General features: G+C 43.9%; 1 protein-coding gene across 9 annotated transcripts in view; it reads right to left on the minus strand.

Annotated features, from left to right (window-relative positions):
* Positions 1-13,162, minus strand: part of casz1 (castor zinc finger 1) — a 385,070-nt gene that overhangs the window by 12,788 nt on the left and 359,120 nt on the right. For 7 of the 9 annotated variants that reach the window (XM_043676248.1, XM_043676247.1, XM_043676246.1 and 4 more), the window contains 2 exons: positions 9,823-10,030; positions 8,098-8,352 (listed from right to left, as the gene is read on the minus strand). In XM_043676248.1, the coding sequence (XP_043532183.1) occupies positions 8,098-8,352; positions 9,823-10,030 (463 nt within the window). The remainder of the gene's footprint in view (positions 1-8,097; positions 8,353-9,822; positions 10,031-13,162) is intronic. The other 2 variants (XM_043676251.1, XM_043676250.1) reach the window with 1 other exon arrangement.

Here is a 13,162-nt window from a genome sequence, read left to right on the forward strand (position 1 = left end):
ACTTGGTAAGTGGGCCAGAGGGCTGTTAAAACTCATGTTGTTCCACGAAACCTTATCATGTGTGGCAAGTTAAAACTCTTCTTAGTGCAAATGCTTTATGTATACAATTTAAAATAATTTAGTGTACACATCAGATCCAAGTTCCAAAGTCCAAATCAGGAGCCAGGCGCATCATCGCTAGGCTGGCAATGGTCTGCAATACTGTACACGTGCTGTATTGTCAGAGGTGCCACCCAGTTGATGAACTGAGCTGCCTCATGAGGAAGGCTCAGTCTCCATAAATCTTTCTGTGGAATAATACACTGATCCCAACAAAAAACACCATCCAAAACAAAACAAGTCAACGCCATTAACATTTACTCCCTCCACCACCAGGCTGGAAGTGTGTACCAGCTACAGGATGTGTTCCGGTGACCGGTCAAGGCTTTTTCAACAGCACCTTCCAAATATATAACCTCCAGCGCCCAGAAAGCGAAATAAAGCACGTGCATGGGAACATCACCAAGTGTCTCACACACATGGCAGATGGAATATAATGTCCAAACATGAGGTTAACCACTTTGGGCAGAGGAACAGATGTGCAGAGTATTTCCTAAATTGTAAGAGGTTGGAAAGTGTAAATATACAAAGGCCCTAGGTGACCTTGTCAATAAATCACTGAAGGCTAACATTCTAGCTATTAGGAAGGCTAACGGAATGTTAGTCTTTATCGCAAGAGGATTTGAATATAGGAGCAGTAGTGAGGTCTTGCTTCAATTGTATAGCAGCTTGATTAGACCATACCAGGAATTTGGTGTGCAGTTTTAGTCTCCTTATCTTAGGATAGATATTATTGCCATTGAAGGAGTACAATGAAGGTATTGTTCATAGATACTAGGACAATCCTATGAAGGAGAGATTGGGCAACTGGCACTTTATTCTGGAGAGTTTTGGAGAATGTTTTTTAAAAATTAATTCATGGGATGTGAGCATTGGCTAGGCCAGTGTTTATTGTCCATCCCAAATTACCCAGAAGGCAGTTAAGAGTCAACCACATTGCTGTGGGTCTGGAGTCACATGTAGGCCAGAGCAGGTTAGGATAGCAGTTTCCTTCCCTAAAGGCCATTAGTGACCCAGATGGGTTTTTCCAATATTGGCAATGGATTCATGGTCATCATTAGACTCTTCATGTCTGATTTTCTTTTAAAAATTTAATTAAAATTCCACCATCTGGTTGGTTGCCCAGAACATTAGGAGAAAGTGAGGACTACAGATCCCTGGAGATCAGAATCGAAAAGTGTGGCGCTGGAAAAACACAGCAGGTCAGGCAGCATTGGAGGAGCAGGAGTGTTGATGTTTCAAGCATAAGCTCTTCCTCAGGAATGTGGAGGGAGCAACATGCTCAGAACATTACCCAGTCTCCGGATTAGTGATTCAGTGAGAATACCACCAGTCCATTGCCTCCCCAGGTGACAGGTGATCTCATTGAAACCTACACAATACTTCAAGAAATAGAAAGGGTAGTTACAGGTACGAAAATGTTTCACCTGGTTGGGGAATCTAAAATCTCCAAGGGTTGTGAAAGTTTAGAATTCTCTGCCACAGAGGGCTGTGGAAGCTCAGTCTTTGAGTATGTTTAAGGTAGAGGTTGATAGATTTCTGATTATCAGCAGTGTACAAGGTTACAGGGATCATGTGTAAAAGGCATTGAATTGTTCGATGAGCCAGGATAATATTGAATGGTGAGGAGGAATAGATGGGCTGAATGGCCTACTCCTCTTCCTATCATCCCACCGTGACTACATATCGATCATTCTTTCATCACTACTGGGTCAAAAATCACAGAACTGCCTGGCCATTAGCACCTTGGGAGGAAATTTAACACAAAAACCTGCAGTAGTTCACAAAGAGGGTGTTGTTTACACTTAGTTAAAATTCTGACATACTGTCTCAGGCTAAGGGGCTGATCATTTGGAACTGAGATAAGGAGAAGTGACCTCGCACGAGGGCTCTGGATTTTGGAATGCTTTACCCCAGAGGATAGTAGGTGCTCCATTGCTGAACACATTTCTGGAATAAACAGACATTTAGACTCTTGGGAAATCAAAGGGATGTGGGGAGCAGGTAGGAAAGTGGACTTGAAGCCCAATGTCACCTATGACTTGAGCATCTACTAATTCTTGTGTTCATAAGGTGGTGGAAGGTAAAATGAAATGTCTCAGACACTGCTGCCCAAATCCCACAGAAGAAAAAAATCAGTGAAATTATTTGCAGATCAATCTTATTTTTTTGTTTAGAAACTGGAACTTGTCACAAAAAATGGGAAGACTTGATGTCAAAAAATTACTATTCAATTCTTGAAGACTTTGCAATGCCCTGAGAAGTATGATTAGGCACAATATAAATGCAACTTCTGTCTTTAAGAGGTATGTAAGGTAATTTCAAGTCTCCCTCTATAAAGTCCTGGGCGTCCCAGTACAAAACTCCCAAGATGTGGTGTAAAAGCACTGGACTGGGTTAAGAGAGTAATTGATTGTATTACTGAATGCTACAGGTTCCAGCTGTTGCTAAAGGGCAGATGTTATGGAGATATTTTCAGAAAATTTTAATCATTTATGAAATGTTATAGCAAAACCCGTGTGCTTTCTTTCTCTGCCATAAACACAAATAATAATAACTCACTCTCACATTTGCATAACATTTGCAAAAGGTTTCAATATGTTCTGTATTTAACTATTGTAATAATGTGGAGGCAGTTCATTTTGATATTTTTGTCACGGACACCACATGAGGTTTCATTTATCACACCAGAGGTTTGGGTGCATTGCTGGGTTGTTGCAGTTCTAAGGGTGGGTGTTGATATACACGTTCAGTAAACACACAGCAGCACACCAAAACTCATTCTCGGTGTCATTTGCTTTTCTCACCATACCCCAACACTCTCCTCTGTTCCTTCCACACCCCCCCACCCCCTGCTGCTGCTGCTGCCTGTACTAAAGATGTAGGGCACTTTAGACAGAATCTGCAGCACAAGAACAGGCCATTTGGCCCATCTGGTGTGTTCCAGCTTAGTTCAGTAAATCTGCTTCACTTAGAACCCTGGATATTAAGTGTTCGCAGGATAAGAACACATTCAGAGCTGGAGCAGGCCATTCAGTCCTTCAAACCTGCTTTGCCATTCAACAAGATCATGGCTGATCCTTTAGCATAACTTCACCTTCCCACTCAATTCCCATTCCCTTAAGCCCTAAAAGTCTATCAATTTCAGTCTTGCGTATATTCAACGACTGGATAATTGTTGAAAGATACAGTTGTAAAGTCATCAGGAATAGAAGAAGCCCTTCTTCCTTCCAGATGAAGGGCTTATGCCCGAAAGGTCAATTCTCCTTCTCCTCGGATACTGCCTGACCTGCTGTGTTTTTCCAGCACTACACTCTCGACTCTGATTTGCAGCATCTGCAATCCCCACTTTCCCCTAATAGAAGAAATAAATTCAGCTCATCTATGTTGGTATACTTCTCTTTCAGATATATTCTGACACAGCACTGCTGCAAATGGGACTTGTACCCAGACATTCCCTGGTGAAGAGATACGGTCACTACCTCAGCACTACACAACTTCCTAAATGTTTTTCATCAACCTGTTCAGGCTTTTAATGGCACACCTCCAGGAAATTAATGAACCCTGTTCTCTTGGCCCAGTGGTGGGTCATTGCCATTGTGTCACTTATATTGCTGTATTGGTCTGGAAAGAGCTAGGAACTAACTGGCCAGGAACTAATTGTTTGTGTATGTGTTCCAAGATATCACATTCATGGCTGCACTGGAGAGTCATGTGTTATGTAAAAGGACATGAGTTTAAAACAATCTTCTTACTAAGCTGTGTGTTAAACGCAGAGAGCCCCCAACTTTCCATGACTGAAGTGTGGTTCATTCTAATACATGGGAACCAGAACGCTTGTTCTGTGCATGTAATCCCATCAGGTCAACTGATCATAATACTTACCCTACTCTCGCTGAATTTTCAAATGGGTGCAGGGCAAAGGGTGGGTCGGGGGATTTACTAGATATACAAATTGGGCTGGAAACCAAGATCAACGCTTCTGCGCCCTTGCACTGGGGGGTTAAACAAACTGTGCTTGCTCTGCAGCTCCATGAGCACAGGACCTAACATGGCCCTGAGTAGCAAGGAGATCCAGTCAGGATCTGCACCTGATGTAACACTTCACCTGACTGGGTGAGGCAGAATCAAAAACCCATACTTCCTGCAGAATCAGGGACAATTAAAGAAAACTGGGCAAAGACATCTAATAGAAAAAGCAAGTTGGGGAGGCCCCTCAGTATTGGTTCCACCTCAGAGCACACACATCATCAGCTAACACTCTGCGGATAACCTCGAGCTGGCAACACATACCTAGACTTTCCAGATCAAGGACAAGACAATTCTGTTGACATGTAGCAGAACTATTCGCTGATTCTTTATACTGCCTCTAACAAATTGCAGCTCTTGCAGATTATTTTCCCCTTACCTGGTCTTTGTAACCCAACCGCACCAACTATCATATAAGGAGCCTTTGTGTCTTCCTCCATTTGTACTTGCCCAGGGGTGAATAATGTCACACTGAGCAAAAACATATTGGGTATCAGAAGAATGCTCTAGATTGTGATAATGACTTTGCGTTTTAGAGATAGAATCATACAACATGGAAACAGGCCTTGGATGTTTCTGTCATGTTGTCTTGTTGTTGTGACTAGTCCATATTTCTCACATTGTTGTGGGAGATAGCCCACATAATTCAGATTGTGTGAAAGGTTTCAATTAGCATTTCCTTCTCATTAAGAAGCTTGTCAACCAACCCCTGTGTAACTGTGTCTAATAATTCAATGCAATGATAAAGGTTTAGCCCAGACAATGGAGCTCAGGTTCCCCATCTTTCCACAGAAACAGAAATCTATACATACAGTACAGAAACACAAGTAGATAATTTATCCCATCGAATATGTTCAAAGTTGAGGCAGATAGATTTTTACTCAGTAACAGTTATGGGGAAAAGGCAAGAAAGTGGAGTTGAGGATAATCAGATCAGGCATGATTTGAATGGATGGTGGTGCAGACTGATGGGCTGAATGGCCTACCTCACCTCCTACATCTTATGGTCTTATGTTCCTCTGTGTGCCAAGCTAAAACCCTTTGGATGTGGTCAATGGTGGAGATTGAGCAGGTCCCCTCTGCATCATTTCCTGTGTCAGCTCTGACAGAAATAGGCATAATATTAATTCTCCACAGGTCCACATTCAGGCAGCATCACCTCTGCTTGCCATCTACATTGGCTCCCAATTTGAGGAATGTCTAAAATTCTCATCATTGTCTTCCATTCCTTCTCCAACTCCATAAACTCTTCCATCTCCACAAACTCCTCCAGTAATTGGCATTCCTCTAAATCTTGTCTCTACCATATGTCTGCTTCAAACTGTACTGTGATGTGGCTATGCTTTAGCTGTGATAGCTCTAAGGTTGGAGTTTCCTCACTGAACCTGTCTGTTTCTCTGTCTGCATTTCATCCTTTAAACTGCCCCATTAAACAGATCACTTTGACCACGCTTTGGGTCACCTTCCCTTGAAATTCCTTATGTGGTCCAATGTCAAATATGGTCTGATAGTTTTCCTGTGAAGATGACTGGGATGTTTTACTCCATTAAAGGTGTTATATTTATGTGCATACATAATGATTGTCAATGATTGAGGAATAATTGTTTTTTTTTGGTAAGCAGCCAAAGGAAATGGAAGTGCAAGGGTTAAACTGGGGCAGAAGCTCTAGAAATGTCCCTCAACTAATGGATCCTGCGACATCTGAAACAATTCCAAAATGTGACTGGGTCACACAGCTCAGTAATGTCAAATCCCATCAATAGATAGAAACCTTAAACCTCAATCCTGAAGTGTTATTTACAAACTGAAAATATTGAGATTTGAAGCTGATACGACACACATTCCTGAGGAATACTGACTATTTTCAGCATTTCCCAACTTTTCTCTGGATGGACCATAGCCCGTCAACCTTTAGACTCTAATTAACCCCAAAAGTTTAACATTTAAAAGGCATCTGGATGGGTTCATGAATAGGAAGGGTTTCGAGGGATTTGGGCCAAGTGCTGGCAAATGGGACTAGATTAATTTAGGATATCTGGTCGGCGTGGATGAGTTGGACCAAAGGGTCTATTTCCGTGCTGTACATCTCTATAACTCTATCCATTGCTGGATCTTCCAATGGAGGAACTGACAGCTCTTTATCTCTAGACTTTCCTCTTCAATTCCGTCCATTCACTCTCTTTTGCCTCATCACCACGTTTCAAAGCCTTCTCAAAATAACTTGCCAACAAGTTTTCATTCTCCCTCTTCAAACCACAAACCCCATGCCGCATGGACTGGTGTCTACTCCTTCCTCTTGTATAGTGCAAACAGGGGATGTGAATACACACACATTGGGAGCAGGAGTAAGCCCACCCGGCTCCTCGAACCTCCTTCACCATTCAGAAAGCTCACAGTTGATCGCCATACTCCACACTCCTGCCCACCATGGGATGTTATTCCACCTCCACTCTGCCCCCTCCCCATGCTTATCAAAACTCTATCTGGCTCAGCTTTCTAAAGACTCTGCTTCCACTGTGTTTCAAGGAAGAGAGGTCAGAAGAATTTAAGTGACTCTTGGATAGGCACATTGAAGATAGTACAATGAAGGGTAATGTAGGCTAAAAGATCAGCACAACATTGAGGGCCAAAGGGCCTGTACTCTTCTATGTTCTAAAAGATTCAGGGCCCCCGCGTGAATAAAACTCTCATCTTCTCCATCTTAAGAGTTAACTCTTTTATTTTTAAATGGTGACCCCTAATGGGACAATGGGTACTAAAAGATCCATACAATTCGGTTACAGTTACTGCAATAATTGTTTGATGACAATGACCAACAGGTAATTATTAAGATGCTGCAACATCTTTTTTGGTCTCCAAGTAATCTCTAGAACTCCCTCCCTAACAGCACTGTGCGTGTTCCTACACCTCAAGGACTGCAGTAGTTCATGCAAGTTACTCACCACCACATTCTGTGCGGTTACAAGGGGAATGGGCAATAAATGCTGGTCCAGCAAGTGACACATCCATGAATGAATAAAAAATGTTGATAGATTTACAGAATATTATGGATGCCAAGGGTAAAAACAAAGAAAGTGAGAGGAACTCAGTAGGTCAGCAGTATCTGCATACTGAAGAGAGGTCACTGGATCTGAAACATTAACTCTTATCTCTCCACAGATGCTGCCTGCTCAGTTTCTCCAGTGTTAATTCTTATTCTTATTTGAGTTAACAGACTTGGTGTTTTCAACAGGACAACTGATCTGACCATAACTGGTCACATTCTCAGGGTAAAACCTGCCCCTGAAAATTTAACCATAAACCTTTAGGGCATTGGAGCAGAGATTTAGATTCAATTATGTCCTAAACCTTTTTCAATATATTGTGAAACTGAACACATTTCATTTGTGGCTCTGTTATATCAGGGATTCCAGTCGATGTTTTGAAATTGTTCATGGGATGTGAGCATCGCTATTAGAGCCAGCATTTTATTGGCCATTCCTAAGGAACTGAGTGTCCCGCTAGGGCCATTTCAGAGGATAGTTAAGAGTCAACCACCTTTCTGTGTGTCTGAAGTCACATATATGCCAACAGATTTCCTTCCCTAAAGACACTGGTGAACCAGACAGCGTTTTATGACAATTGACAGTAGTTACATGGTCACCCCATTTTAATTCAATTTCACCATCTGCCATGGAGGGATTCCAACCCTCATCCCCAGAACACTAAGTCAGGGTGTTGCATTACTAGCCTAGCGATGCTAGCACTACTCTATAACAGACTGGGCTGACAGAGAAGTGTATTAACCCTTATAGGCCTTTTACAACCAAAGACCTCTCACTCTCCCAAATAGGGAGAGGCCACTCACTGGTTAATTTATAGCCTGGAAGCAATGATTAAAAAGAAATTTCCATTACATTTCACCATGAACAGCGAACGGGCCCCTGCAGTTATTTTTTCTGTTAAGTGAGTAAACCTCGTTTCGAATACCTGCAGCGTCCTGTACTATTGGGACATCACTTTTAATCGGGCTGGGAGCAGCAATGATCGGGCTGAAACCGGGCGTGCTGGTCGGTATGACAACATTCCTGGTGGTCCCCAGATTCGTGCTGAGTAGAGAGAGACAGGATGGAGGGAGGAGAAATGACAGTGAAGGAGGGGGAGCAGGAGATGTGAGCAGGGCTGGGGGGAAGGATGGAGATGGTGCAGTGTGGACAGCATCAGCAGCAGTAGCGACTGGACAGCCTAAAGAAATATTCAGAAAAGCAGAAGGAGAGAAACAAAAAACAAAACTGAAATGAAATCACAGCCAAGCACCACAGTGAAAAAAAAGATGAAAATGGAGATGCAGTTAAAAACTGTCAAGTTAAACCAATAACAGTAAAGAACGATGCAAGATATACAGCTGATGTGGTTTGTGTGCATGTTCCACCTATAAATGGTTTGGGGAAGGTCATGTATTACAACACAGTATCCAATGACCAGTACAGCCTCTCTCTCTTGCATAGATATGCTGGACAGACTCATCACCCCAAAGGAAACATGACCCTGGCCAAAATACACCCACTCACCTCATTCCTGAGCATCCAGGTGTTCGATGTTATTACTCAGCTTCTGGTATCAGTTGGTTTTGGGCAACCAGAGGGTCCTGTGCTTCAAGTGTCCCCCCCCCCCCAGTTCTAAGCAGCACAGGCCACCGTACATTCACCTGTTTGTCTGTTTAACTTGAGGCACATCACATCCAACACTGAGTTCCACCATTTCAGATCATTACGACAGCTCCCGCTTATTTGAACGGCACGTGGTCTCTCCTGCCTTCCACCAACCTTTGCTGTTACTATTTCCACCCCTTTCCTTGCCTCGGGATTGGTTAGATGGTCTAAGTCCTTTGCCGTCTGCAGTCACAGATCTGAAACTTTGATTCAATCACCATTCTCTTCACGGTTAAAAAGTTTCCTCTTTCCTCCAACACTGTCTAACCCGATGAGTGATGTCACTGTATTCTATTTATAGATCTGTCTGTCTAATTTACTCCCAGTTTACTACTTTCAAAGCTGCACTGTCCTTCTAGGAACCTGCTCAGAGATACTTAGTTATTTATCAACCTGTTCAGAGATATTATGACACAGCTCTGAGGGTGGCTCAGTTGCTAGCACTACTGCCTCACAGTGACCTTGGGTTCAATTCCCACCTCAGGCAACTGTCTGTGTGGAGCTTGCACATCGCCTGGGCAGGTTTCCTCCGGGTGCTCTGGTTTCCTCCCACAATCCAAAGATGAATTGGCCGTGCTAAATTGCCCATAGTGTTAGGGGCATTTGTCAGGGGTAAATATAGGGTCTGGGTGGGTTACAGTTTGGAGGGTCAGCATGAACCTGTTGCGCTGAAGGGTCTGCTCCTATATTCTAGGTAATCTAATCAGATGAATTTTAAACTCAGGGCTTCCTGCCCCAGAGGTCGGGACATTGCCACTGTAGCATGACACTCTTTAAGATAGTGTCTAATCAACCTGTTGCAGTGATATTACGACACACTGCTAGAGCACATGGGTATTGAACCCAAATCTACTGACTCAGAGGTGGGGGCACTACCATTGCACCACAAAAGCCTCTGGAAGCTGCTGATATTTTGATTAAGAATCCCCTCAGGTGAGAACGCTATAGAGCTTGTTAACTTCAGTATTCTATCAGAGAGGGACACATGTAGCAGATGCCTCACCAGTTGCACTGCTTTCATTTCCGATGGGCGTACTCGTGCCGCTTCGGTCTGGCACTGAAGACTCCGAGGAGAGACCCGCAGGGCTTGTACCCGCTGGGTAGTCCATATACTCGTCTGTTTCAGTGTCCATCATGTTGGGTGTCGAGCTCATTGCAGAAGAGCCAGTAGCAGCAGCCACATTTCCCAATGCATCGTCACACCTGGGACCCTGACAACAAACAAAACTGTAGTCAAAGAAAAGTCAACTGGATGAACGAGCCAGGAGAGCAAGGCAGCCTCTTAGGAGCTACTCCTCCCCTGGTGTGCATGGAGTGGGAACCCAGCTCTGAGGAAATCCCTGCCTTCCCAAAGATCACTGCTCATGTTCTAACTCTCCCATTGTAGCAACCATATGACCCAGTCTCATCATTTGGACACAAAGGCTGGATCGTTAACCACATTCTAGGCTGAGATCGATAGATTTTTCCTCAGTACGGATAATGGGGTAAAGGCAGGGAAGAGGAGTTGGAGATTTTCAGATCAGCCCTGATCTCATCGAATGGTAGAGTCGACTCGATGGGATGAATGGACTACTTCTGCACCCTATGTCTTATGGTCTTGCACATTCAATGTGGAACACAGCTGTTGGTATGGCTGCTCAATCACCATTTCTGTGAAAAAAAAATTATTCTTCCTAATATTTACTTTCTCACAAATTATCATCAATATTTCCTGGTCATATTTCCTTGGTTCTGTTTGAATGTATTATCAGGGTTCCCGTAATCTGTAGGCTTTTTTTTATGTCAGTGAAGTACTCTGTCTTAAGCTGCAGAGGTGATGGTTTTGTTCTGACAGGCCGAACTGAACCTGAGCCTCCAGTGTAATGTCGACTCCACAATTATCTCCAGTTGTTTATGTCTGGATAAATTTGTTAATGCCTTTGTCTGTGGTTAAGGATAAACAGGTAATGGCCACTAATTGCTTGAGCATACATATATAGCGAGTAAGAGGCTGTGGGGTTATGATAATGTCAGTCACTGGACTAGTAATCCAGTGCGGAGGAGAAAGTGAGGACTGCAGATGCTGGAGATTAGAGCTGAAAATGTGTTGCTGGAAAAGCGCAGCAGGTCAGGCAGCATCTAAGGAACAGGAGAATCGACGTTTCGGGCATAAGGCCTTCTTCAGGAATGAGGAAAGTGTGTCCAGCAGGCTAAGATAAAAGGTAGGGACTTGGGGGAGAGGCGTTCCAGGGGGAAGATGAGGCGCTCTTCCTCCAACCGTCGTGTTGCTATAGTCTGGCGTTGGAGGAGTCCAAGGACCTGCATGTCCTTGGTGGAGTGGGAGGGGGAGTTAAAGTGTTGGGCTACGGGGTGGTTGGGTTGGTTGGTCCGGGTGTCCCAGAGGTGTTCTCTGAAACGTTCCGCAAGTAGGCGGCCTGTCTCCCCAATATAGAGGAGGCCACATTGGGTGCAGCGGATGCAATAAATGATGTGTGTGGAGATGCAGGTGAATTTGTGGTGGATATGGAAGTATCCCTTGGGGCATTGGAGGGAAGTGAGGGGGGGAGGTGTGGACGCAAGTTTTGCATTTCTTGCGGTTGCTCCAGGTTAATGCGCTGGAGCTTGAATCTCACCATGGCAGATGATGACATTTGAATTCAATGAAAATCAGGGATTTAAAAAGAAAACTAACTAAATGGTAACCATTGTCATATGTAAAGGGGTATCTGTAACGGTGAAAGGAGCTGAAAGACTGAGTAGTCAGTAGTCAAGGAAGCTGTTTGTGTATCACTGGCTGGTTTAGATCCAGATTGACTAGTGTCTAACATCCCCTTAGCACCAGCACATAGTCCTGATCTTCAGGAGGATGATAGTGCATCAGTACAGTACTCTCTGAGCTGCGACAGTGTGAAAGGAGCTGTGTTGCTGTAGTAGAAACAATGGCCAGGTCTGGAAACCAGGCTGCCAATGAAGACCTGGTGGCTGCCTATGCAGTGTCAGTGAGGAGGGGTAACAGCCACGTGTTTGGAGGGTGGTAGGCTGGGGGTGTGGGCTAGGTGGCAGTTGGACAAGGAACGATTGTGTAAGGCCTTCGGTTTCCAATCCAGTTGGGCGGAGTAGAACCAGGTGCTGCTCAATTCATTTGGAATGATCTCCTAATTGTGAATTTCTTGCATGGGCCACAAGAGTCTCTTGAACAGTCTTCATTTACTTTCCTCTGAGTTTAGAGGCTTCACAAACTGTGAGATTAAGAACTAACAGCTTTCAATCAATGTGTGTCTGGAGTGAAAACAGCTGGTGGTGGTGAGAAGTATTTAAAAATATTCCCATTGACTTTTGAAATTGTGCGTAAAATGTCAGAGACATTGAGCTGAGGTGGGATGGGATGTTGGTACTGGTTGATGGGGGCTTTATTCTAGACTCCACACCAAGGCCTTAGACTACTTGATGCTGACACTGGGTTAAAATGCCTGACATGCATAGCATGTTTGGGATAGATGGATAAGGTGGCTAAGGTGGCATACCTGCCTTTATTAAGCAAGGCATCGATTACAAGAGTACAGAAGTTGTGAGGGAGCTGTATATAACTTTAGTGAGGCCACAGCTGGAGTACTGTGTGCAGTTCTGAGTGTCAGACTATAGCAAGAATGTGACTGCACTAGACAGAGTGGCCTAGAGCACTGCCTGAACTGGAACAATTCAACTATGAAGAAAGATGAGAAGGCTGAGGCGGTCATGATTGAGGTGTACAAAGTTATTAGAAGCACAGGCAGGTCAGAAAGGAGGAAATGTTTCCTCTTCATTGGGGGGGGGGCATTCACCAGGGGACAGTGACTTAAGGTATGTGGTAAGAGGTTGAGAGGGGATTTAAGGAAGAATGTTTTCACCCAGAGGGTGGTGGGTATCTGGAACTCACTGCCTGCAAGTCTTTAGATGAACACTTGAAATACCATAATATCCAAAGCTTCAGGCCAGGTGCTGGAAAAACAGTATTAGAGATTTGTTAATTGGTATGGACACAATGGATCTCTTTCTGTGCTGTGAAACCTCTTTGACTTTAATTCTCAGCTTTGGAATTTTGAATGCGCCAGAGAAAGATTCTAATGTGTCTTTATTTGTTCACAGGTGTTCTAGGCTACTTCTGTACTTATTGTCTTATCCCTAACTGTCCTGCAAAAGGTGGTGGGGAGCTACCTTCTCAAACCACTGCAGTCCTTGTGGTTGGGTACATCTGGGAGAATTCCAGGATTTCAACCAGTGAAGGAGCAGTGAAATATTTCCAAGTCAGGACGGTGAGTGACTTGGAGGGCAACTTGTGGGAGGTGGTGTTCCCATGTATCTGCTACCCATGTCCTTCCAGA

This window comes from Chiloscyllium plagiosum, chromosome 34 (genome assembly GCF_004010195.1).
Source record: "Chiloscyllium plagiosum isolate BGI_BamShark_2017 chromosome 34, ASM401019v2, whole genome shotgun sequence".
Lineage (NCBI taxonomy): Eukaryota > Metazoa > Chordata > Chondrichthyes > Orectolobiformes > Hemiscylliidae > Chiloscyllium > Chiloscyllium plagiosum.